At 48.7% G+C, this 25,630-nt stretch overlaps 10 protein-coding genes across 10 annotated transcripts; 5 read left to right on the top strand and 5 right to left on the bottom strand.

Moving 5' to 3' along the window:
• Position 1: 1 nt before the first annotated feature.
• N7479_004609 (MAPEG family protein) lies at positions 2–614 on the bottom strand (the record flags this gene model as incomplete). Its single annotated transcript, XM_057252306.1, has 3 exons — positions 2–283; positions 394–529; positions 583–614. 3 exons carry the CDS (start codon positions 612–614, stop codon positions 2–4), a joined length of 450 nt encoding a protein of 149 aa, XP_057111631.1.
• Positions 615–2,364: 1,750 nt separating this feature from the next.
• On the bottom strand, positions 2,365–4,020 carry N7479_004610 (putative diacylglycerol O-acyltransferase (DgaT); the record flags this gene model as incomplete). Its single annotated transcript, XM_057252307.1, has 4 exons — positions 2,365–2,582; positions 2,631–3,627; positions 3,684–3,724; positions 3,780–4,020. The coding sequence occupies 4 exons, from the start codon at positions 4,018–4,020 to the stop codon at positions 2,365–2,367; spliced, it is 1,497 nt and encodes a 498-aa protein (XP_057111632.1).
• A 446-nt stretch (positions 4,021–4,466) lies between these two features.
• Positions 4,467–6,466, top strand: N7479_004611 (WD40 repeat domain-containing protein; the record flags this gene model as incomplete). Its single annotated transcript, XM_057252308.1, has 4 exons — positions 4,467–4,551; positions 4,629–4,744; positions 4,797–4,997; positions 5,060–6,466. The coding sequence occupies 4 exons, from the start codon at positions 4,467–4,469 to the stop codon at positions 6,464–6,466; spliced, it is 1,809 nt and encodes a 602-aa protein (XP_057111633.1).
• Positions 6,467–6,738: 272 nt separating this feature from the next.
• On the bottom strand, positions 6,739–7,217 carry N7479_004612 (uncharacterized protein; the record flags this gene model as incomplete). The annotated part of the gene is made up of 2 exons (XM_057252309.1): positions 6,739–6,859; positions 6,928–7,217. 2 exons carry the CDS (start codon positions 7,215–7,217, stop codon positions 6,739–6,741), a joined length of 411 nt encoding a protein of 136 aa, XP_057111634.1.
• A 309-nt stretch (positions 7,218–7,526) lies between these two features.
• Positions 7,527–9,754, top strand: pex8 (putative peroxisomal membrane protein Pex17; the record flags this gene model as incomplete). Its single annotated transcript, XM_057252310.1, has 4 exons — positions 7,527–7,600; positions 7,667–8,664; positions 8,716–9,164; positions 9,215–9,754. 4 exons carry the CDS (start codon positions 7,527–7,529, stop codon positions 9,752–9,754), a joined length of 2,061 nt encoding a protein of 686 aa, XP_057111635.1.
• A 179-nt stretch (positions 9,755–9,933) lies between these two features.
• Positions 9,934–10,888, bottom strand: N7479_004614 (protein-S-isoprenylcysteine carboxyl O-methyltransferase; the record flags this gene model as incomplete). The annotated part of the gene is made up of 2 exons (XM_057252311.1): positions 9,934–10,019; positions 10,081–10,888. The coding sequence occupies 2 exons, from the start codon at positions 10,886–10,888 to the stop codon at positions 9,934–9,936; spliced, it is 894 nt and encodes a 297-aa protein (XP_057111636.1).
• Positions 10,889–11,219: 331 nt separating this feature from the next.
• N7479_004615 (sugar O-acetyltransferase) lies at positions 11,220–12,001 on the top strand (the record flags this gene model as incomplete). Its single annotated transcript, XM_057252312.1, has 3 exons — positions 11,220–11,395; positions 11,473–11,869; positions 11,924–12,001. The coding sequence occupies 3 exons, from the start codon at positions 11,220–11,222 to the stop codon at positions 11,999–12,001; spliced, it is 651 nt and encodes a 216-aa protein (XP_057111637.1).
• A 909-nt stretch (positions 12,002–12,910) lies between these two features.
• N7479_004616 (uncharacterized protein) lies at positions 12,911–21,108 on the top strand (the record flags this gene model as incomplete). Its single annotated transcript, XM_057252313.1, has 11 exons — positions 12,911–13,520; positions 13,578–16,471; positions 16,528–16,689; positions 16,748–16,898; positions 16,956–17,533; positions 17,587–17,690; positions 17,747–17,946; positions 18,014–18,571; positions 18,623–18,674; positions 18,728–20,841; positions 20,900–21,108. 11 exons carry the CDS (start codon positions 12,911–12,913, stop codon positions 21,106–21,108), a joined length of 7,632 nt encoding a protein of 2,543 aa, XP_057111638.1.
• A 413-nt stretch (positions 21,109–21,521) lies between these two features.
• On the bottom strand, positions 21,522–23,640 carry N7479_004617 (pseudouridine synthase PUS2; the record flags this gene model as incomplete). The annotated part of the gene is made up of 4 exons (XM_057252314.1): positions 21,522–21,762; positions 21,834–23,057; positions 23,116–23,305; positions 23,376–23,640. 4 exons carry the CDS (start codon positions 23,638–23,640, stop codon positions 21,522–21,524), a joined length of 1,920 nt encoding a protein of 639 aa, XP_057111639.1.
• Positions 23,641–24,046: 406 nt separating this feature from the next.
• Positions 24,047–25,516, top strand: N7479_004618 (putative transcription factor TFIIE complex alpha subunit; the record flags this gene model as incomplete). The annotated part of the gene is made up of 3 exons (XM_057252315.1): positions 24,047–24,141; positions 24,194–24,289; positions 24,358–25,516. 3 exons carry the CDS (start codon positions 24,047–24,049, stop codon positions 25,514–25,516), a joined length of 1,350 nt encoding a protein of 449 aa, XP_057111640.1.
• Between the last annotated feature and the right edge of the window lie 114 nt (positions 25,517–25,630).

Genomic DNA, 25,630 nt, shown 5'->3' on the forward strand with positions numbered 1-25,630 from the left:
TTCAAAGCAGGGCCCGTCCAACACCGAAGACACTCAGTCCCCAGAGACCAGCCTGTACAAGCCAGAAGAACGAGCCCACCAGACGGCCCTGACCCTGCGGCTTGCCCGAGTACACATAGCCGTAGAGGAACATAATGCGGAACAAAACCCACAGAGCACCCAGGCCGGCAGCCCATTCGGGGTACTTCAGACCGGCGACCAAGGTGAAGAGCATGGTCTGCGGCGCATTCTCGAGGAAATTAGTGTGAGCGCGCTGAGCGCAGTTGAACTTCTCGGCTTTGGCCTATAATTAGTTTAGTGGATGCCATTCAGTACTGAAATAACAAATACAATTATTTCCATTCAATACGAGGGGTTGCGAAGGTCAGACGATAGATAAGGAATTAGACGTACGTTTTCCTTGCATAGCTCCATGGAGGCATAGCTGTGAGGGTAGGGAACCTTGGCATCCTTGCGCAGGCCGCCGGTGATGGTACCGTGAACGAAGCCCAAGACGGGGATGGCACCGAGGGCGACGCCAATGACGGCGCTGAGAAATGATGTTAGTTAATTTCAGGGAAGCTTGGGGGGATCAGGACCTACCCGTAGTTGCTAGGAACAATGAATGCGACCATGATGAGAAGAGAATATGGGGAAATGATGTGAAACGGTGGCTTTGTGTTGTGATTTTGGCTGATCCTGACCCTTATACACATACTAGTCATATGTTCTTACCCACTGCCCCACTTACAATTTGACCCGGCAACCAACCCATGTTTTTTTTTTCTCCTCCTACACCACCCACACTGCTTCAAATCTAATGAAAATAGGATCAAAAAATAGCAAATCGGCACAGCTCTCTACTGAGCAAAGAGCGGCTATTGTATATGCATACAGCAATGGTGCTACGCAGGTTCAATTAGCCAATGATTTTGGCTGTACCCGCAAGACTATTTTCAATACAATTAAACGCTACACAGAGGATGGAAAATTGGAGAATCGTGAGAAAACTGGCCGTACCCCTATGCTTACTGAACGAGCTTGTCATCAAATTCTTTTACAGGCCCGCCGGCATCCGTTTTGGACCTATAAACAGCTAAGTGCTACTATAGTTCAGCATCTATCACCCTCCACTATACGTCGAATTTTAAAGCGATACGGAGTCAGAAAACGCCGATCGAGACAGAAGATACCAATTAAGCCCTCTCTTGCAATAAAGAGGCTTAGATTCGCAAGGAAATGGCGCCGGGAGAGCTTTCAATCGTGGATCTTTTCGGACGAGTGTTCGGTGCAACGAACCTCGAACTTTGGACCACAATGGTGCTTCCGTACAACCTCGGAGGGCCTTAAAAAAGAACTTGTAAATGCGAAGGTTCACGTTAAAGATATTTCACAAATGGTTTGGGCTAGAATCTGGCTTGGTGGTCGAACAAAATTAGTTATTATGGAACGGGACGAGGACTCACCTTCTGGTCGAGGTTACACTGCAAATTCATATATTAAAGCGCTTGAAAAAGGGCTGTTACCAGTCTATATACCCGGTTTAGTATTTCAGCAAGATAACGCAAGGATTCATACAGCATTGGTGACGCGAGAGTGGTTTGAATCCCACGGGATATATATCGAGGACTGGCCCGCACACTCACCTGATTTAAACCCGATTGAACCAGTATGGCGCTGGTTAAAAGTGAAGCTTTTTGCACTTTTTCCAGAGCTTATTAGTATGGGAAGAAGTGAGACTGATTGGCTTTATTTTAAAAAATGCCTAGGCGAAGCATGGGATGCATTAGATCAATCTAAGATAGATGCATTGATATTGAGTATGGGAAGACGTTTAAAGGCAGTACGGAGAGCCAAGGGTTATTATACAAAATATTAAGCGAGGAATTCATTGTGCGGATATTCAGCTTACTCATATTTTTTAATTGAATTAATTGAACCAAAAAATGGTGGTGTAGTGTAGTATATAGTAGATATATATATTTGGTGAGGAAGCCATAAAAAGTGGAGTGGGTAAGAACATATGGAAGGTGATGTATGTTGGAGATTGCGGGGGCCATAGGCTCCGAGTCTCCGTCGGTACAATCAATTTGGCCGTTCCTTCCGGGGCTTTCAAGGTTAGTCCGAGTCATGACTGAATATAGTCGCTTAAGTGGCCTTTCAGAGTTATTGACCTCATGACATCAGGCCATTTTCCATTACACTCTTCATTTTGTTCAAAGCTCGTTTGCCATAAGGTTGACAGTACTATAAGGCAAAATAAACCATTCTGAGGTTATCCAAGGGGTGTTTTCTAGCATTTACGAATAAATGTTCAGGAGCTACAAATCCCGGTATATGTCAACAAAAATGCGATACACAAAATTGCTAAATGTTGAAAAAATTTCATGCTCCCACGTTCGGCACCATCTTACTTACACTCCCGTACTTGGCCTGCCAAGCAAAGAAGTACAGGAGCGCCCCAAGCGGTTGTCCGACTAGACAAAAGCTGACCCAGAAGATGCAATTCCCGATGATCCTGCCTTCGGGCCCGCGCATTTTATCCAACGGTGCAGTGAGGCTAATTAACGGCAGTTGGAACATCATTCCAAAGAACGCGACACCTGAACTCGATTAGCCTTTGAGATGTGATTGGAGAGTGAAAGACATACCAATGAAATTATGTGTGGGAATGCCCACGAGCATTTCGTGAAGAATGGCAGAGAGAGTGAAAACCATTCCACTCGCAGCTAGAGGACTCCATCCACGACCAACCAGCGGTGAGTAGACATGTCTCTTCATGAACAGGTAGACAGGCCGGTTCCAAGATCGCCAATAAGCACCCAGACTGGAGCTGTTCCACCAGTCGGTGTAGAACTCGCGGTCACCGAATCTCATGACTTCGGCCAAGGCGTTCAAAAAAGATTGGAACAACGCAAAGAAGCCGGCAAGCCAGATAATCAGCGAGATAGTGGACAGCTTCATCACCCGCTCCAAAATGGAGGCAATGTCCATCACTGCGATCTTGTCAATCGAGTTCCGCAACACTGGTGCGGCATACTGCGCAGACAGAAGCCAAATGAACATTGCTAGGCTCACGAACTCTGCAATGCGTTTTGCAACAAATGACCACCGTATTGATGCTGTGCGCGGATAAACGGGTTGATACACCAGCGTCGGCGCCAGCCAGAAGTACGCCAGGTTATTGATGGTAATATTCTTTGGGTAGGGGCACGAGGAATAGATTTCAGGCAAGCCTGGGTCTGCGGAGGGATTGAGTAGAGCGAGACGGAGGTCTCGGTTTGTAAAGGCATAAGAGCAGTTCTTCAACCACACAATGATCGCTTGCATCTCGCATATTGTCCCAATGCCTGGGTGATGGATGTGGAAATAAACCACATAGCTAGTTACTGTGAGACATAATGTGGCATTAAGCGTGTGTAGAAAAGCAGTGTAGGGCCAGGTCGACTGGAAAGCCTTCTGGTCGTGCTCCTTTTCTTTATCTGTCTTCTTCTGAAGCCCCACTGCCTTCTTGGCAGCAGTAGCGGCTGAAAGCTCAATGATGTATGCCACGAGCAAATGACATGGAACCGAGGCAAACAATATAGACCCAAGAACAACGTCTTGCCTGCGGTAGTCGTGGCATTTAATACAAATTAACACGCCATACTATATGCTTATTAGCTGGCAACTCAAAACGGTAATTGAGCATTTGGATTGCCCACTTTCATGAAGTTCTCAATAATCAATCGCAAGTTCATCGCCACTATCGGAACATTAGCCGTTTGCATACATGTATACAATTCTCTAGCAATCCCTACCAAGTACCAACACCATGAGATTTCGAAACCCTAGGAAGTTTGGGAGCACGTCGGCCTCCCGACTGAGACTGGAATGACGAAGTTCTGAATGATATGCAGCAACATGGCGATATTTACTGCGTTTCTTTCGGGTTGAAGTTGATGGCGGAGAGACCTCGGTTATATTCTGGAGGACCTCGTTCGTTGAATCGAGCTGCGACTCCTCGTGAGCACTCGTAATTGCTCCAGTGCGAATAGCCATCTTAACAGCTCGGAAACCTCGGCAGCGTCGAAAAATTGAAGGGTGAAGTCGAGCTCCGATTAAACCGGAGCACCGACGGAGAGCAATGCGAAGATTAGATCAACAACCAGGATATACAATTAGAATAGTTAAGAAGAGAAGAAGAGTAAAAGAAGACAAATGACAAAAAGACCAAAACAAGGTGATTTAGTACAGACTATGGCGGGGGGGGGAGAGACATCATAGCGCTGGGCAAGCTTGCAGATAAAACCCGCAGGGCCAATCAGCGCCACAGGTACTCAAGGGACGGATCCTGCGCCCCGAAGAGCTTCGACTCTCTCCGCATCTTTTATTCATTTTAGCGTCCGATTCAATATTCGATCCGTATTTAAAACCTCAATTTCCTTTGAAACCTCATGTTCGCGAACCGACAGCCTTGATCCTGTATATCTCTTCAACTGGTCGCGATGGCCTACTACGACGAGAATAGCGGCGATGGCCCAGGGCGATTTGGAAAGAATTTCGATGGTCCAGTCGGACCTCGCAGACCACGTATGTTTACTTGCTTTGAAGTGACTTCGACTGAGCTTCTGCTTGTTCATAGCCTGACTGACAACCGCTACTCTTAGGCCTCGTCACGGATTATGGTTCTTCAATGGTACAATGGATGCGAACACGGCAACCGAGATACAAAGGAGGATATCGATTGGAGGAGGAACGACCGAGCCCCAGCTTCGCAGTCGATGTATGTGTCACTTGAGCTATACTGGCCTGACAAAGAGACTGATTTGCGACAGGTTCTTCCCCCGATGGCGCGGCCCTTTTCTGCAGTCGATACAATCCCCGTGCGACACCTTCACCAGTCAATCGGAAAATCAAAGAAACCTATCGTCGTGGTACGATGGACTCCGGAGGGAAGGCGGCTGTTGACCGGCGGCCACACGGGAGAGTTTATGCTTTGGAATGGAACGGCGTTCAATTTTGAGACGGTTATGGATGTGCGTATTTACAGCATCTGTGGGTTGCGTCTTTGCTAATCTGAAATGTTCTCTCGGTGCAGGCACACTACGATCAAATACAGGCTGGTGTCACGTCCTTAGCATGGGCCCATAGCCAGGACTGGCTGGTCTCTGGTGGACAAAGAGGTGATATCAAATACTGGCGGCCTAACTTCAACAATGTCGAGACGATCGATGATGCGCACCACGACGCAGTCCGCGATCTGGCCTGGGCACCGAGTGATACCAAATTTCTTTCAGCATCCGATGATACAACCCTCAAAATTTTCGACTTTGCAACCCGCACGGCTGACATGACACTGACCGGACACAACTGGGATGTCAAGTCTTGCGACTGGCACCCGACCAAGGGTCTAATTGTTTCTGGATCGAAGGACCACCAGGTCAAGTTCTGGGATCCGCGCACCGGTCACTTGTTGACGACCCTTCACAGCCACAAAAACACTGTCACGTCGACCCGATTCTCGCGTGTGAACAACAATCTCCTTGCTACTTCTTCGCGAGACCAGACTGCGAGGGTATTCGATTTGAGGATGATGCGTGATATTTGCATTTTGCGAGGCCATGACAAGCCTGTTTCGTCTTTGACATGGCACCCGATTCACAGTAACCTTATCTCAACTGGTGCCGAGGACGGCTCTCTCTATCATTATCTACTTGATGAACCTAACCTGCCGGCCGGCCAGATTCCCACCGTGGCCCCATACGACAGCCCGGACCCGGCCAATACTCCGCCGCAAGTGATATACCCGGCACATCGGATACAGTACGCGCACGGTGCTACAATTTGGTCACTAGACTGGCACCCACTGGGCCATATCTTGGCTTCTGGATCTAAGGATAATTTCACTCGATTCTGGTCGCGGACTCGGCCTGGCGAGACTAGCTATATGAAAGACCGATTCCACATCGGCGAAGAGGCTGCAGAAGCCCAGGGAACATGGAATCGCGGGTTTGGCCGGAAACAAATGCGCGAGGACGAGGAGCAAGAAATGCAGGACGAAGCCGAGAGCCTGGTCGATCAACGACGACCAGGTGGTCCTGCTCTGCCGGGTATTCAAAGTGCGCCGCCGGCCGGCCCTCAGCCCGATGCGCCAGGGTTGTTACCTGGTATTGGCAGTGCTCAGCCCCGGCAGCCAGGAGTGGATGGTAGCGCTATGGGTGGGATGGATCCGGGCCGTTTGGCTGCACTCATGTCCACTCAACCTCCATCGCAGTCAAGTACCCCCATACCTGGAATGCATGGGTTCCCCATGCCGCAGGGTATGACCGGAACACCGCCCATGAATATGGACCTAGCACAATTGCAGAAGCAGCTCCAGGGTTTCCCTATGCCACAGAATCTCAATTTCCAAGCTTTGGCGAACAACCCCGGCTTCCCTGGTGGATTTGGTGGATTGCCTGGTTTGCAAGGCGGTGGTATGCCCGATGGCAATCGGAGACAGTGATGAAAAATGGACATCTGATTTGCAATGCACGTTGAATCGGCTTGGCATTGGCGCAAAGGACATAGCATGACTACTTTGATGCGGGGCGACGGCGTTATTAGAGACATCAAATCTCATTTGTATGATAGGAAATTTTCGGGCATTGCGAGGTTTCCTGAGTTCTTGTCGACGAGCTGTTTGCGTAGGTTGATTGGTTGGACATATTCCGACTTCGTAGCTCATGTAGATAATTGCTGTAGTATAGTCGAAGGTAGGAGCAACCGGGATACTATTCAAAGGCCACCTTGCATGGGGAAGCTGGTAATGATAAGAACCATAACATTAACACCACCCCATATCATAGGCAGCCAAGTTGACATCCTGAAATTGCCTGCCTCGTACACCGCACCAAGGCTATCCACCGCAAAAGCGTCAGCTACCTAATCATTCCAGGAGGGCCAAGTATCAAGTAACCAACTTACACTAGTCCAACTATACTCCCTGCTAAAAGCCCCTCCAGCCCTGCGATAAAAGCATACACCAACGGTACAATCCATATCACATTCCAGTTACGGAAATGAGTCAATACCGCACACACAGCAACAGTTAGATGTGTCGCTGCGTAGAATATTAGCGTCCAGAAAAGTGTGAAGCGCCATATGTCTTTCGTGTAGTATAGGTAGTACGCTTCCTGATGATGTGCCGGCAGGGGATCGTACAATGACGGAAATGTAGGTACTTCGTAGTTGATAGGGACGCGGTTGCTGGCCATTGAGAGGTAGCTGCGCCGGTTCAGCTGCAGCGAAGGTCAATCATCGAAGCATGACACGTGAATAGGGGACAGTTGGGTTGAACAGATATGTACTGCACGCGTATTAACGAAAAAGGCAAGTCTGGAGACCCTTGAAGATGACGATGCTTGTTTGCATTGTTTGGCTATGTCTCATTGGTCCATTTTGGGTGGATGCCCGTATTTGGCTCTGTACCCCCGGACCTCGGCTTCTCCGCGGTTGATCATCACACTCCCTGTGCGATGTAGAGCCTCTTGTCTGGGAGCATCCCTATTACCTCAAGTCTTGAAATGGCCACGGAAAGATCTCTAGCCACCCTGCTGCGGTCGCTGCAGGCGACCTCCAGCTTCGAAGATGCCGCTGCGTAAGTGGCACATAGCCCCAATCCGATTGGGGAGGTCAATGTCAGGCTAACAACAGGCCAATTCAGTCTTCTTCCCACAGCTATCAGCTTCCTTTCTATGTTGGGCAATCCTCTGAACCTGACACTCCTTTCATCACAACTCCTCACTGCACCTTCGCTCTGGAGCCACCCCGTCGACCTCCAATCATGTCGCAAGATTCTTAGCGTTTTCAACACCGCTGCCATCGCTGTCTTGCAGAATGACACTACAGACGAACCTCGGATACCATACGGGCGAAATAGGAAGATTGAGTGTGAGGCGTGGGTCAAGGCGGTTGCTGAGGGCGCTGATGATAAGTCCCCGCGGTGGAGGCATATGCTTCTACTAGGCGGGATCTTGATGGGATTCGAGGGGCAAAACCGACGGGGTTTACCACGACATATTCGGGTGAAACTCGAGTCAGCGCTTGCAAGAGCGGCGCAATTAGCGCTGGAGGAGCTTGGCCCTGAGACTGGGGTTGATGGACAGTGCATCACTATGGTCTTGAACTACACTTTTGAGCTCCTATCAGATCTTGAGAGAAGCAAGCTGGATTATGATCGCTTGCTCCCGGCGATGATTCAGTCAGCATATCTGTCTTCAGAGGGTCTCGAGGGTGGCTATTTCTTGGGATCTATTGATCAGGATGTTGTTGAGGCTCCCGGGAAGAAGTTCCGCTGGTCGTCCAACTCCCCCACGTTTGGCATTGTCTCGGCGGTAGCAGCTCGTCCCCTTGTGTCCACTTTAGGGCCTTTGTCTCGCCTTATTGCGCACTCTATTGATAATGTTCGAGATCCGAGAATTGTTGCGCAGACTGTTGATTATCTGGCCGGCTTCGTTCGCACGCTCATGGTTCAATGGCGGCAGAATAAAATGTCTGAGATTGATGTTGCGGAAGAATCAGAGTTCCTAGACACTGAATCCCGAGAAATCACACTTCCTGCCCTCTGGAAGATGTTGCGGAATTGCTTATATTCCGTGGTTATTGCCCTTCGGGCTGTGCTGGGAAGAACTATCAATGATCCAGCTCTTGCTGCTAGCAGCAGTAAGTTACAGACTAGTCGTGGCATTTGCTTTGTACTAATGTTAATTACAGGTGCCCCATACCTATCGATGCAATGCCTCCACATACTTCGCAACATGTATTTCATCTCTTCTCGGCTTGGCCAGAATGCGTCATCGCAACAGACATTCGTGCTCCTGGCAGCCATAGACATCCTTTCACAATACCCCGTTCTTGCCGAGAACTTCCTGCGAAGCATTAAGCCAAGCGACATTGGACAAATTCCTGCTCACCCAGTTGAACGATGTCTGGATCTTTTCTTCCTGAATGTGGCAGAGCATTTCCCTATTGTCCTATCATCAGAGACGAACGAGGCACTATTATTGGCCGCCGCTTTCCCATATCTCGCAACCGGTGCTAACAGTCTTTTGTTGGAGATTTTCGAAGCTGCTCACAGCCTGGTGCTTGTTGTCTTCGCTATTCCCCATAACTCGGAACTAGCTGCCAAACACCTACCTTTCTATATCGAAAATCTTTTTGCCGTGAGTTCCATCCCCGCTACTATGCAAAAGTAGGTTCTAATCGTTTACAGGTTTTCCCCAATAATCTTTCCGGGCGTCAATTCCGTCTTGCTTTCAAGACTGTCATCCAAATTACAGCACCTCCTTCTCCTCTAGCAAATAGTCAACCCCTTCTTCCATCCATCTTGCTGGAAGTTATTCACGATCGTGCTTTGAACGCTTCCTCTACGCCGCTCCCTCCGCAAGGTCCAAATCCAGACATGAGCCAAAGTCCACCTGTCTCTGAACAGGCTGTGCTAACCCTTGCTCTCCTCGATTCCCTTTCATTCCTACAAGTCAATACCCTGAAAGAATGGCTTCCCTTAGCAGCAGAATTGATCAACACAATTTCCGATCGCAATATGCGACATGCGTGTATCGAGCGTTTCTGGGAAGCCCTAGCCGGTGGCGAGATGGATGTTGATCGATCACACTGCTGTGTTACATGGTGGAGCACTGAAGGTGGGCGAGAGCTTGTCCTTTTCGGCGCTGAGACCGCCCCGGCCGAGTCAGATGAGAGTGGACCTTACATGAGTGGCGCGGTTGGAGTCGCGCCTGAAAGTAAGCTATAATGATGCCAATGTGAATAGCTTACAGGATTGAAGCTACTACGTCTACGGGTGTGATCGCACCTTATATCATATACCAGAGTTCTAATTGATCAAATATAGCTCCATAAATTTTCACATGAACTAATTTCTTTGTACATATTGACTCAATTTGATATCTGCCTTACCGTATTATTTTGCAACTAAATTCCCGGGATACCCACCGGAGTAGCTTTTCTGTACTGAACATACTCGTCACCGAAGAATGAAATCAAATAAGTTTCTTCGCCTGTAGCCGCATAACCCAGTTAGCGGTAATTCCAATACGCAAAAATCGACAGACAACTTACGCCTGATCCGGCTCGAGAAGAACCGCCACAACACTAGGGAATAGCCAACAAAGCAAACCATATTTCCGAGCACTAGTTGTGTTCCCAGTCCCCACCAGAAGAATCCAAAGTAGCTCGGATGCCGCAGATACCGATAAAGACCAGTATTAACCAAAACGTGACCCTCCTGGTGCTGACTCTGCACATGGTGATTAAAGTTACTAGCAGCCTGCGCCATAGCAAGAGTCCGAATGACCTGTCCGATCAAAAGAAGCACAAAGCCCCCGACAAGCAGCAGGGAGATCGAGCTTCCGAAAAACGGTTCCGTCACAGTGAACGTCCGCCCAGCAGCAGTCTGCCCAGGCCAGAAAATATGTGCCACAAGGCATTCCACAATGGCAGATCCGTGTGCGAGATTATAGGCCCATCCGTTCGATGACAGCAGGAACGCGGAGACAGTCGCATACCGTGTGTTGTACTTCGCTGTCACGTAGAATTCCAGGAAGTGGAACAAGCTCAGCGAGGCGACGAAGAAGGGAACGCGCCAGAGTGGAGTTGGGTACACGGTGCTTAGGAATAGCGCCATGCTTGCTGATACCCCGAGGCTGGTTCCCAGGAGCATTGCGCGCAGCGAGATCCCCGCTAGTGACATCTTGCCGTCTGGGTAGATTGAAGTATAGGGATCGGGCGCGTCGGTTGAGGCGGAGGAGGAGAATGATGCATTGCTGTTTGTGCGGTCGTGGATTGGAGGTGATATATATTTGGAGGTGTGTGTGAAGTTCGGAGCTTTGTTTGGCTCTGCGCCAGAAGTTGTTGCGTTGGAGAACATTGGTAAAGAAATAGGAGGTGGGCTGTGGAGGACAGAGAGTTCTTGATGTGTTTATTTGGTTCGAGTATCGGGCATTTCGAGGGAATTGGTGGAATTTAAATAGTAGATGTCGCGGGTGGATGTGTGTCGGGTTTCATTGTCTGAGAACAATCTGAAGAGAGTTGTATTGTTTTGCATCGGCACCCGTGGACCTTTCCCCGACATGACACATCCCGGGCCCATATAGCCTTGGCTTTAAGGCTCCCAGATCTCTATATGTCTTGAACTACTACATTTCGTACTGACTTGGCTGTTCCTCCTCTTTTCGGCTTTTATATACGGTACGATAGCCATGACGGTCATAGGCATGTCGCAGCCGACTGAGAAAGAGAAGATGCTTCGCGGGGAGCTCTACCGAGCGTTCACGCCGGACTTGATCGCTGCTCGTATGCGCTGCAAGCGGGCTTGTAATCGGTTCAATAAGTCAGAGGAGATGTCTCGTCGAGGTCTTGTTCAAATGTGGAGAGAGTGAGTGATGTGGTCAAGCTGATGTTTGGGTTTACTTCAATATAGAAATATACTACCTGTACTAAATCATTATATAGTATCACTGAAGATAAGACCCCGCTACCACCAAAATTGGATGACCCCGCAGCCGACGATGCGCTCTTCGAGCAGGAACCCTGGGTCGAAGCCCCTGTCAAGATAGACTACGGGTTCAATGTCAAGCTTGGAGCGGGAGTCTTCGTCAACTTTAACTGTGTCTTCATCGATACCTGCCCTATTACGGTTGGGGCTCGTACTTTGTTCGGTCCTAATGTTTGCTTGTTCTCTGGGACTCATCCGCTTGATCCTGCTCTGCGCAATGGTACTGAAGGCCCCGAGACTGGTAAGCCGATTGTTATCGGGGAGGACTGCTGGCTCGGTGGGAATGTGATTGTCCTTCCTGGTGTTACTATTGGTAGAGGGGTGACAATTGGAGCTGGGAGTGTGGTTACAAAGGTATATGCATATTCTCATAGCTTGATTGCACGATCATGCTGACTTTAACTTCAGGATGTGCCCGCTTTTCATGTAGCTGCGGGGAACCCAGCTAGGATCATTCGTCGCATTGAAACGACAATGAAAGAGTGATTGGCCTCTGTGTTATTCATCAAGTGGTAGTTAGATACTAGAGAGATATAATATAGAACTTCCTAGTAACTTGCATCTATAAGAGATATTGAAGGGTCAATGAAACTGCGTCTATGTTACATGGGCGTCATGCACGCCTGGTCCAGACAACGATATAGATCAAAGGTGATATATAAAAAAAACGATTGTCTGTACAGTCTATGATTTTTATCTTCGTATATATCTAAAAAAGCATACAAAAACATCTACAACCACACCTAGGTATCGGAGTGTGCTTACATATAACATTCCAAATCCCCCGAATTCATCTTAGGCAAAATATACACCGTGAAGGACAGAGGCCACATGAGCGACCGATTATTCTTGTATTGATAAATAACTACAGCTTCTTCAAAACATTGACAAATTCAACAGAATTAATGAGACAATAGTCCATAGATGCCAAGAGTCCAGACTCGATGCATAAGGCCGCATAAGGGGCTGTGCATTTTTGGCGCTTTATATCTCGCTTTATATAGCTAGAGTGATGTAGATAGGCAGTCGTATTTGCTACCAACTTCACAGTAATTATACGCTTTATTATTTTGCTTTCTATGTAAACTGTAATAGGTAATCTGCAATGCGAACAGGCGATAATTAATTCCCCGTAAGCTTGGTTGTGCCTTTGTTAAGGAATGTCCCATGTCCTGTTGGCTCTCTCTCCACAGAACAACGTCACTGGTTCTCTGGCGCGTCCCCAAAAAAAGCTGTCGACCGCTTTATCTTCTCTGAGGACTGACCTTTACTTCTCTTCCACTCAATCCTTTTCTTGAGCTCTCAACCTTCTTTTTCTTCAATCTTCATTCTTGTATTATCTTCATTTCACGCGTTGGTTCAACTTCACTGGATCCCCTGCGCGCGGAAAATGACATGGCTGTACCCCCGCCAGATAGCTCTTACACCCCACCTCACACTCCCTTGAACGAAGAATCTACATTCATCAGCGACTCTATGGAGGATCTTGATCCTCAGGCGACCCGGAAACGTCCGCGTCTCGACAGTGGAAGTCGCGTGAGCCCGACCTTGTCGTTGGGTGGAACCTCACATACTGCCTCCATCGCACCTGCCTCAGACATGGATGAGGCCTCGGATTCTGGGAATCCAGCTAACAAAGTCACTATTAACACAAAATCTCCTTTATCTCCCATGGCTCCTGACATTTCTCCCTCCGACCCTGAGCTCTCGGGTGACGATCTGGAGCTCCTACCAGATACCGATACAGCTCCCAATCCCATTTCACTTTCCTCCTCATCCTCATCACCCCGAAGTCCTGAAATCGAAGTCGCTGAACCGGAAGACATAAACCAGGATCCGAAGACCTCAAACTGGAAGTCACTGGGCCAAGTGGTACGGGATCAGGGTGAACCCGAAGTGATAGAGATCCAAGACCTGGTTCCTCTTTCCGACACTTTCCCCAAAGTACACCCCGATATGACAGCCCGAGAGAACTTCAAGGCGATTGGTGATATGCTTGAACATGGTAAGAGCGGACTCCCCCCAATGATGAGACTTGGCCGGATATTAATTCAGCGAACAGGACACCCACGGGAAGGCACGGCACTCGCTACAATAAAACAATGGCTTCAGACTTGTGTGCGTGATCTTGATCGACTCACAATCGATGAATTTGCGTCAGATATAGATTTCTGGGAATATTTGCCCTCCGTCCTGGATCGTCTTTTGCGCAGACAACAAGAGCTGCAACTGGAGGGCATTGAAGATCTATCAGCCTTCTTTGAGCAATATCTTCTCGATTATGCTCGCATTGTCCTCCATCTTATTCGCTTGGACACTGCGCTTCTCGGCGTCGTTGATGAAAATGACGAAGAGATCGAAATGCCTCCAAGCACCTGTCGACGATATCTTCATAGCTTCCCTTGGATGTTCCATGGTGTAGCAATTCCCTTTTTCCGGGTCTTGGAAAACCAATCCCCCCATGGAGATCCCGAACTTTCTGCCCGAGTTAAAGCTCAGGTCTCAGCTCCTCCGTTCGATGCACCCGGCGCACTAATTCAATACACTTCGCGTCTACTTTCATTGCTTCCAAAGTGCCCGCAGATCGTCACCATGCTTTCGGGGCCTTTGCTCAACATGCTCGCATTTTTTGAATGCGACACGGAGAGGAGCCAAAATAGTGGTTCTGATTCTCCCGTTGACCTGGCTGTCGATTCAACCAGCCTTCAGCCTTTCTATGAAACGGTTCGAGCAATTGACAAAGTATACCAGAACTTTGTCGCAAAGAAGTCACAGCTGGCTACTAGTGAACTGAGCGATAGTCTTCTAAGCCCAATCTTCCGCAGCTACCGTTTCCTTTGCTTTGGTTACTCGGAATTCTTACTCCAACTTGCTCAGGAATTGTCGGTCAAAGTACCCGAGGACGCAGATGCAGAGCAAGCCGCCTTGTGTGTTATTTGGACGTGGAAATTCGATACTCTGAAAAGACAGATCATGGAAGGTCGAATGGAGCTTCGTGTCCACGGCGTCGAAATGATGCAATCAGATCTGGTCAGCATTTGGGGTCAAAATGTATCCCAAAACCGCGAAGGGATCGAGTCACCGTTTCTGAAATACTTGGTTGAATATCTTCGTGAAAACAAGATCCTCGATTATCTTGTGGGCATCGACTCACACCCGCAGTTGATCAGCCGCAGCAGTAACATCTTTGGATTCCTGATTGTGACGTCGAAATACACCGACCATGACACGGATGTTATCTGGAAGACCGTCACTGAGAGCCAAGATGATCGTACTGTCTGTGAGGTCATATCCATGCTGGCACGAACCTTTGCCATGCATCAGTCGAGGTCCAAAGCGTTGCTCTATGTGTGCTCAAAATTGCTTGAGTTTCCCTTGGATCGCTTCGACAGTCGCATAATTGATTTCTGCGAGCAACTGGTGCCTCGTATGCGCGAACGGCAACTGGATCGCGATCGGGACTATTGCAACATGTCCGCTGAGGATCATATCGATTCTATTCCACTGAAGCTCTGCATCCGTCTAATCCGCGAGAGTTCGGGGGCGAAGGACCTTCCGTTGGAACAAAAGGAACTTATGCAAGGATTTGGAAGCGAGCAATTAGGACAGTTCATCAAGGCTGGACTCAACGAAACCGACATGGCTGAGACATATGAGCGCTGCATTCAAGACATTGCAGAGATGAATGAATGCACTGCGGGTAGCATTCAGGTGTTGAACGCACTAGTACCCCGGGATGACGCACGAGAGCTCTGGAAACTTGCGACCGATTTCGACTTGACGCGCTTGGTGATAATCGAACTTCACCATCTCGTTACTGAAGACCACGCTAAGCTCAAGGATCCGTCTGCTAAGCATGGCTTTTCCTCGCGGGTGGAAATCCTGCGGCGCCTTATTGATCTGGCCCCAGAGACTATCACACCTGATCTCGGGAACACGCTCTGGAAGGATATTTTCATGTCCGAGAACTTGGCTCCGGAAGAGCGTCAAACGATTTGGAAAATGATGGTCGATCTCACCAACCGTACCTCCAAAGAGAACCCGTTTCTTGAACTATGCATTCATGAGTATCTACCGGATGTCCTTCCCAACGACTACTCGCGCGAGGTATTATGGTTCGCTCAACAGTCGGTCCATTATGAGATTCGAATCAAGTCACCCCCCATTGTCGGGGAAAATGAAGTCATAGCTATACCTGGGATGGATCGAATCTGGAACTTCATATTGACGGCACCTCCACAAACAATCGAAGCCGAGGCGATCAAGTTTGCCATTGATAGTTATCTGGATCACGGTATTGTTCGCAGATCCCCCAGGTCGGCTATTGACGCTACTCATATTGCCCTTGTCAATCGCTGCGTGGACCAACTGAAGTCTGCCGCTGCTGCGTTGAAACCATCTGGCAATAGAACAACGAATGGCGATGTTTCCATGGATATTGACAAGCCCAATGACGATACCGGAACTGATGAACTTATGTTCAGTCGGTCTCTACATTTCCTTCGTCAATTACTCCATGGATTGCGAACTCGGCCACAGTACAGCTCCCCTCGTGGCTCTCCGCCTACCCTCCCAGAACGTCCTCTAAAAGGCGACCCCATTGAATTTCAATATCAATGTTTCAATGGCGCTGCCATATCCAAAATCTGTTCAAAGCGTATTGGTGGTCTTTCTACGGCTGCCGAGCTTGTGGAAATGCTCGTGCAGCTGAGTCGATTCTCCAAGTTCACTGCTATCCTTGGTGGACAGAAGGTTGAGTTGCTGCAAGATCCAGATGCACTTGTGAAAAACTTGAAGCTCTCTTCGGGTTTGCTCATTCTTCGAAAGGCCCCCGACGCCCATGAAATCACGTGGGCTGGGAGACGTCAGTCTCTGACAGCAGTGGACAACGAAGTGCTGAAGCACTTCGATGAGCTGTATGATCTGCTTGATCTCAAAGATGACTTGGCTCGACAGGTATAACTCCGTTCGCTCTTCTCTTTTAGCTGAATGCTGACACTGACGCTTTGCAGATCATTGACTTCCTGGTTGTATTCCCACCTCAAATACGGGCTCTCGAACTTGTTCGATCCAGCAACAACACCGAAAAAGACATGTTCCCATTGCAAAGACCTTTCAAGGCTCTGTATTCCTTGAATACACTGTCAATGTGTCTCCATGAGGAAGCGGCAGAGGTGAGTTGGTGTTGTTCGCTTTTGCTTTGAATGATATCCGTGCTAACGATCGTTGCAGATGTCCCCAGACCAAGCTTTTGTGTCTCATAGCAATCGGGTTTTGGTTGCGTTCTTGACATCAGATGAACTGTTCAGATCTCTCTCCGGTAACTCGATAACCATTGTGCTCGCTACTAGAGCCATTGAATGTCTTCTGCTGGCTATATCTGGTAAGTCGAATATTAATTACCCTTCACTCAATGGGCCTCAACTAATTTGTGACCTAGTTTATCGCCCGACTCATGATGAGTCCGTTCTCATTACCGATCCAATGTCTTTGGTCCGACGCGTTCTTGAACTGCTTGAAATTGGCCGCACTAGTCCTGCAGATCTACCTGCTGGCACATGCGCCCAAAGTTTGATTTGCAATTCCTTTGCGGTCCTAGTTGAGGGCTCATTGCGCGACCTTAATGTGTGGAACGCTGTTAAACAGCATGCGAAGTTTGATGGCTTGATCCTATCTCTACTTCTGGAAGAAAAGCGCAAGCCAATCCGGACTGACATTTTGGAACGCTTGAAGATAATGTGCGGTCCGCTAAAACCGTTTAAGCTGCCGATAAAAAAGCCCGATACGGAATCTCCTCCTGTGGAAAACCCCAACCGGATTGATATGCTTGCCACCCTCTGGTCTTCATTTTTGCAAGTGATTCCCAAGACCCTCGAACATGTTCCCCAGTCAGAAGAGTTCTTCAACGCTGCTCTATGGATGTTCCGCGCAATCGCACAGAGATCGCCTGGGGACTTGATCTTCAACGAGTATCTTCAACAATGGAGTGCAATTATGCTCACCCACCAAACAGAAGAGGTATTTTCATTCCCAAAAGACAGATCAATCACATGTGTACTAATGGTTTTTAGTTTGTTGGGCGTGAGCCGGCAGATAATTTGATCATCGGATTTTCTGCCTTGCTAGAATGGTGTCTAGAATTGGCCAACGCCGCGGGTATTACTTTGAATACTTTGTATGTCTGACTTCTCCGTCTGATCAACTCTACAGACTTGTCTAACTGAGGTTTAGGAGCATCGCCGAGGAAGTCTTCAACCAGTACCTATTTCCTGATTTTTCTCCAGACACGGTGGACCACGCAGTCCCTCAGATTCCCGTCATGCACAGCTACACTCGCTCGAGCCTTTACAATCTCGTGAACTTGTTGTGCAAACAGAGTGATGAGACTTATTGTCAAATTTTGGAGCTCCTCAATACAAATGTTCCACGAGGTTCGTCCACATCACTGATTCTTGCCCACTAAATTATATATTCACATAAAACTAATCGCAACCATAGACTCCCCCTATCTGGAATATGCCTACAATAGACAGCTGATGCTCCGGTCCCCGGAAGGCTATGCGGGCCTCAAGAATCTCTCGAACACATGTTACCTCAACTCCCTCATGACACAACTTTTCATGAATATTGAGTTCCGAGACTTTATCCTGAATCTTCCAATTGCTGATCGGATCTCCCAAAAGCTACTCTATGAAACCCAGCGACTGTTTACATGGATGCAAGAGACTTGGAGCAAGAGCATTGAACCTGCAGACTTTGTGAAAAGCATTCTCACATATGACAACGAAGAGATTGATGTTACCGTTCAGATGGACGTTGATGAGTTCTACAACCTTCTCTTTGACCGCTGGGAGGCTCAGGTTCTCGATACCGAAAAGAAGAAGAAATTCCGGTCTTTCTATGGAGGGCAGCTTGTCCAGCAAATCAAGTCGATGGAATGTGATCATATCTCAGAAAGACTTGAGCCATTCTCTGCAATCCAGTGCGATATCAAGGGGAAGGCGACCCTTGAAGACAGTTTACGGGCCTACGTGGCAGGCGAGGTGATGCAGGGAGGTGAGTTAACAATGTGCGCCGAAGGGAGCTCAAATTCTAACGTGCTTCCAGATAATAAATACTCTTGTACCTCCTGTGGCCGGCATGTGGATGCTGTGAAGCGGTGAGTGACAATGTGACATCGTGACGCCAACCGATTTTCTGACTTTAATTTAGCGCTTGTCTGAAAGACGTTCCAGACAATTTGATCTTCCACCTGAAGCGCTTTGACTTCGACATGGTGCATATGCTGAGAAGCAAGATTAACGACGAGTTCCAATTTCCTCACCACATCGACATGACTCCCTACACAGTCGAGCATCTCTCTGACCCGGAGCAGACCATTGCACCGGATATCTTCGAATTGGTTGGGGTTCTTGTGCATACGGGCACAGCCGAATCGGGCCACTATTATTCATATACCCTCGAGCGCCCTTCGTCTGGCAGTGAGGCAACTTGGGTCGAGTTCAACGACTCCGATGTTGGCAAATTTGACCCTAGCACCATTGCAGGCCAATGTTTTGGTGGTCCGAGTGAGACCACACAGTACATGAATGGAGCCCCTAAGAACAAAGTGTGGAACGCATACATGCTGTTCTACCAACGTGTGTCCACAATTGAGAAATCCAAAGAAATCTTCAAGCCAAGGAAGCCCGACATCCCTATACACCTTCCGGTGTCAATTTCGACCCAGAACTACATTGCCATGGACAACGAAATGCTCATTCGGATTTACTGTTTGCTGGACCCACAATACGCATACTTCGTGGGCAGATTGCTTCAGCGGTGGCCCGACATGGCGGAAAATGACAACAAGATTAGAGCGGAGTCATTGGCCATCAATGTCGGGATGGACACTATTGAGCAATTGGTCACGCGCACTAAGTACCTCCAAGGACACCAGGAGGTTTACAGCGAACTCGTCGATATGATCAACAAAAGCCCCAATGCGGCTCAATCGGTGCTCGAGTGGGTGATCAATCGGCAAACCTCAATGTATAATCTTATGATCAAGACGCAACAGCCAGAAATCCGAAGCAAGGGAATTCTGCTGGTCAATTATGCCTTAAAACATCTCTACTTGATGTCGACAAGCCAGGATCTTAATGAGGATGAACGGATGTCATGGCGCGACCGATTCTATGAAGCCGTTCAGCAAATTGTGCCCATGTTGACGGCTCTCTGGGGTGAAGTTCAATCCGCTTTCCGAGTTTGGGATGACTACTTTGGGTTTTTATTGAAGCTTTGCAATTATGGTCCGGAGGTCATTCATGTCTTACTCGATCAAGGTCATCTCGTTGCCTGTCTGGAAATTGTCTGGATCGATGAAGAAGATAAGAAGAAATTACGGACCCGGTATCCCAATTACGTGCGCCTCTTGAACAAAGGACGTCGGTTCAACCATCTGATTTTGCTGTCATTGTGCTTGGTCTTTTTCAAGCACCTTGACCTTTCGCTCCGCCCAACCCCAACTGGCGGACAACGGCGGATTTTGAATGGCAAGTTCTCGGCAAACACCAGAGAAATGGACCTCATCAAACCCGTCGAAGATGATGGATCTTTGTCCATCATGCTGAAACTTCTGAAGCATGAGACTCTTGCCAGGAGCCAGACTACCCGCGCGATCCTTGGAGTTCTGTTGGATGCAGAGCCCGGTGCAAATTTGCTGGATTCGATTCAACTGACACTGGAGAATGGTGTTAGACTCGAACCTGCTATCCAGTGCACACCATTCCTGGAGGCGGCCACAACTTTCTGCAAGCGTTGTCCGGACAAGGGGCGAGTCATTGACATAATCGACTTTGTTGCCAAGGGAGTCGAAAGCATTGACAACAGCGGCGGCCAGGAGCATATGGACTTCTTCATGTGTCTTTGCCGCAGTACTAATGAGCGGCTGAACATGGACTCCGCCAGTTTTACTGAAATTGTTCTTGAAACTATCCCGGTCTGGGCCCCGACCCTGCTCATTGATAGGGACGAGATTGTTCGTCGCAATATGCACAACATCCTCAATGAGATGATCTTCAATGATAAGAACGTGGAGGTCAATGCAGAAGAGTCCGAACAGAATGGCGAATGGCAGACCACTATCACACGAGAGCAACGCCATAGCATTTGTCGACGGTTGCCCAACGCCTGCATCGAGCGGCTCAGGTCGGCATTCTTGACCGATCAGATCAGTCATATCGACGCCAGACTACTTGAGAATATTATCCCGGTGATCAACTATTGTCTGGCTACTTTCTATGACGACTCTGAGACGGACCAGCAAGAAGTTCAACAGATGAATGGTATGGCTGAGTGCATACACCTAAGGTTCTTGCAATCCCACTAACACAATCCTCTCAGAAATTCTCTCGCTCCTCAAATCGATGTCACTCGAAGAAGTCCCCGATGACCCGCCTTCCGGTATGCTCAAATCTCTATCCCTCGTGAATGGCACTGGAACATCATCTAACCCGATCCACTTAGACTCGGATGTGGCTTCAGTCGAGGAATGGGACGCAAACTCCGCGATCGCAACTGACTCTGAAGTGGGAGTTGCTGGATCTCCCTAGATAATGAATGACATTTCCTGCTGCGGTGCGCTTTTTGTTGTGTTTCTTTTCTATGCGTTTTTGCGATGTCAACGGATTCAGCGAGCACTATGTGTGCATGTGATTAAAGGCAAATTCTCATACCTCACGGATTTTACGAATTCTTGCTGTTTGTTTTTTCTTCCTTTTTAATGATTGTTGTTATTACTGGCGTTTTCTTTTGTTCATGATGGGCTGGAGTAGGATTTATTTCTATGAAGAGTGACTTTGAACGGACAGGTCATCTACATGCATTTCGCAAGCCTATTTCCGAGCATTGAAATGAAAGAGTTTCCGGTCTCGAGACCTCAGACTTTGAGCAGATTGCATTCAATAAAATCCGTAGGGCATTATTATTCATTTCGTCCAATGAGTAACACAGATACTTATTTTTTTCAACCCTCTTCCTCTCCGCCAGCTGGAGCATCGCCCTCATCTTCTGATTCGACTTCCACGGCAGCAAGTGCATCCCGCTGAGCCCGCGGAGCGCCGCGATTCTTCTTGTCAGGTTTAGGGCTACCAGGGTCAGGAGCGGTAGGTGCAGTTGCGAGTTTAGCCGCTGGAATGCCACCAGAAGTAACATAGAGGAAGTAACCCGCTGGGAAGTGATCGATATGGTTGAAGAAAGAACCAAAGCTGCAGTCATAGTCAGTATTGTCGTCTTAATGCGAAATCAAACAAGGGTATTGATTGGAATAATATCATACCCAGCACTTTGCTCCTCCTCCCGGAAAATCCGATCATAAATCTCCCGCTGCTTGAACTCATTCATCTCCGCCTCGAATTTCTGGAAATTAATCGGCTGACGATCAAGACCCTGTGCCTTAGTATTATAAGCATCGAAAATAGGCCGCTCAAGCAAGAGACCCAGACCAGGCGCTTTGGGAATAGCAATGCGCTCAGGACCATATGTCTCAGTGATCCGGTCTGGATGGCAGCCTGAGCGAACAACCATCGTGGCCATGGCGACCATCTTGCGGATCTGGTGCATCATGAAACTCTGTCCATGGACCTTCAGGCTGAGCCATTCGGTGCCATCGATGATAATCGGCGTGGTGTTCACCTTGAATGACTTGATGTGTCGTTTCGCTGAGGGGTCGTTGTGCGTCTTCTGGATCGTGTAGTTGTGGAAGTTCTTTGTGCCTTCGTAGCGGTTAAGACATTCTTGCAGACGGGCAATGCGTGAAGCAGGCGCGCGGTAGGCTCGTTTCGCGGTCAGATATGCTGCTTTGATGGCCTTGATGGCGTCGGTGGTGGCCTTTTGGCGGGGGTCCATGACGAAGGGCTTGGCCTCTGCGTCAGCTGGCTGTTCAGTTACGGGCTGTTCACTGGTCTCCTGTTTCACGGGTTCCTCGGCTGGCGCCGAAGAAACCTCCTTCTCTTCTGAGGGTTGGAGTGCTTCGCGGGAATCATCCTGGTAGAGAGACTTTTCGACGATGCTGCGGATGTTTTCCGGCAGAGTTTCCAAGATCGGCTTAATGTACTTCTCATCAACCTCTTGCCAATAGCTTGCGACCTCTTCCTGTCGAGCTTTGACGGCATCCAACTCACCTGCCTTGTCGGCAAGCTCGATGATTTTCTTTCCAAGATAGGTGCTTGGGTGGGGAGGCAGAAGGCAGTGGCTTGGCATCAAATATTCGTAAACTCGGGAATCACACATCTGGTAGCAGCTGAAACTTTTGCTGGTTATTTCGTAGCCCCAGACACGGATTTGGGGGCTGAGCTCGGCGTTTATTTTCTGGATGATATCCTCATCTTCAACGATCATCTTCAGCGACACTACATTTCCAGCTGCGTGGACACCCTTATCTGTGCGGGCACAACGGACGAAAGAAGATTTCTTGGGATCAGCCGCATTTGCTTTGGAAACTGCACCGACGTTGACGAGGGCCGTGAATAGATCACCTTCGATAGTGCGTTGCTGCTCGTTCCTATACCATACCTTGTTAGCACAAGGATTGACTACACATTCAACGAGAAAAGACTTACAACTGCATCCCAGAGTATCCAGTTCCCGAGTACCCCATTAGAAGTGCAACCTTCTTTTTGGGGCGGCGCTCCTCGCTGTCGATCTCCTCCTTGGAAAATTGGGTTGCGTAGATCGGCAAGTTGACTTCTTCACCGTTCTCAATCTTGCGACGCTTGGCTTCAGCCTTGTCTTCATGACGCTGACGCTTGTCTATCGCTTGTCGACTTAATTAGTTAGCCGACAATGCGATAAACGGTAGGTTACAATTCATGCGCCATACCTCCATTCCGCTCGCCCCATATCGCGGTTCTTACGCCTTCCACCACCTGCGCCTCCTGCTCCTTTGTTGTCGGCCATTGTATCCTTTGGAAGACCTCTGATAGCTCCACACGAGGTGCAGATGGGTCGCGCCAGAAAGAACGGTAAAATTGACGACTAACAGCGTTCTTCTGGGTGGTTTGAGGGAGCAATTGTATTGAAATTGAGCTCCTGGGTGCAGTTATGATCCCAAAAAGGTTCTGCTGACGAATGATCGAGGCACGCATGAAATGAATGTTTCGGGGAAATTTGTCCTCGACTCCGCGCGGTTCATCTTTTCCATGATATCGGTACTAGGCCTATAATGGCCTAGTGTGTGGATAAACCGGACTAGCCGTATCTAGCCACGTTTGAGCCTGAGGAATCAACTTTACATGTGACGTGAAGCTGTGGGCTTTGAAACCGCGAATTGTAACACTCATTGTTCAGTCAATCAACAAGCTCGGCGCTGCCTGTCGCTCAAGCGCGTTATCACTTTCGTCGCGGTCGCATTCACTCCTTTGCTACCTCTGATTGAAACATGCTTGTTTTGTCCAATATCTGAACACTGTGACTTTTCGCCTTGCGCTCCCGTTGAATTCTCTCCCGGCTTTCTTCCCGACTACCATCTTTTACTCCGGAGCTTCTACAACCATGGAACTTTCAAAGACCCTTATCAGAACTGTGGCGCGTGCCTTTTACGAGACCCGTCACATCTTGGTCGTTGATGCGCTCTTCTTACATTCAGTGTATGATGAGAGTTGATCTCTGTTGAATGGTCACTTTGCTGACCAGCTACAGACTTCACGCTGAGGATCTCGCTTTTTTAATGGGAATGCAGCAGAAAGATCTCCGCAAGCTTTGCGCCAGACTTCGAGAGGATCGCTTGATCGGAGTGTATGCCATTTCTCCTGACGACTAAGAGTGGAAAAAGCAAAGCTGATTCAGTTCTATGTTGAATACAGGAGCACACGTGCCGAAATACGTGATGGGTCTACTCGACCAGTCAACCGTGAATACTATTACATCCCCTTACACCCAGTCGTCGATGCGATCAAATTCAAAGTCTCCAAGTTGACAGCCACCATCAAAGCGCAATACACACCGAGCGAGGAGCGCAAGGAGTATATTTGCGTACGATGCAAGTCCGAATGGACCGAATTGGACGTGCTGAGTCTGGTTGGAGATGAAGGGTTTGAATGTCAAAATTGCGGCGCTATCCTGGAACGGACGGAGGATGTCAAGGGCGTGGAAGGAATCGACCGCACAGGTCACGAGAAAAACAGTAAGCTTATGGCACAGCTCGACAACATGCTCAAACTGCTCAAGCAGATTGACTCGGTCGAAATCCCGCCAAATGACTTTGAGACAGCGTGGGATCATAAGGTAGAGGTTATCCGAAACCAAAACACACACCCAGTTCGTGCCGCGATTGCTGTTCCACCCAAGGCTCAGGATATCACACGTCCCAATGCAAAAACGGATGCTGCTGCATTGGAGATCTCTCTCACCTCAAGTGAAGAGAAGAGTGCCGCTGAGCAGGCTGATGAGGCCGCTCGCAAAGCAGCACTCGAAAAGCAAAACGCACTTCCGGTTTGGCACACACATTCTACGGTGAATGCAGCCCAGGTTGGAACTCAGATCAAGACTGAGGTTGGCGCCGTGGTGAAACCTGAACTTGCGGATGAGGACCAAAAGCCTAGTGTGGATGCCTTGGACGACAAAGTCGCGGCTTACTACGCTGAAATGGAGCGAGAGAAGGCACTGCAGGCCCAAGCAGATGCCAGCAGTGCAGATGACGACTCAGACGAGGAAGACTTTGAGGACGTGGAGGGAATCTCCGGTCCAAGTGGACCGGCTACGCCCGCCATGGCTGGCGGTGTTACAAGTGCCCCTGTCACATCTTCTGGGGGTGCTGGTATCAAACGTGAGCTTGAACCGACTTCCAGTGCCCCTCCATCATCTGTTGGGACTCCGGCTACGCCCGCCGACGATGGACCTGTGGCAAAGAAAATCAAGGTTGAGCCTCACATCAAGCCTGATCCAGATGCCAAAATTCAGGCCGAGATCAAGAAGGAGGCCGAGGAGTCTGACGAGGATGATGAGGAATTTGAGGATGTATAATGAAATTATTTAGAAAAGCCAACATTGGCGCTGGCGCCAAATAATTATGGCAGACTGGGCAGCCCTGGAGGCTTGCAAAACCCCCTGAAATCGCGCATAGCCTTAGAATTGCAT

Source organism: Penicillium vulpinum (genome assembly GCF_028829585.1).
Source record: "Penicillium vulpinum strain IBT 29486 chromosome Unknown utg000002l_segment0_segment0, whole genome shotgun sequence".
Classification (NCBI taxonomy): domain Eukaryota; kingdom Fungi; phylum Ascomycota; class Eurotiomycetes; order Eurotiales; family Aspergillaceae; genus Penicillium; species Penicillium vulpinum.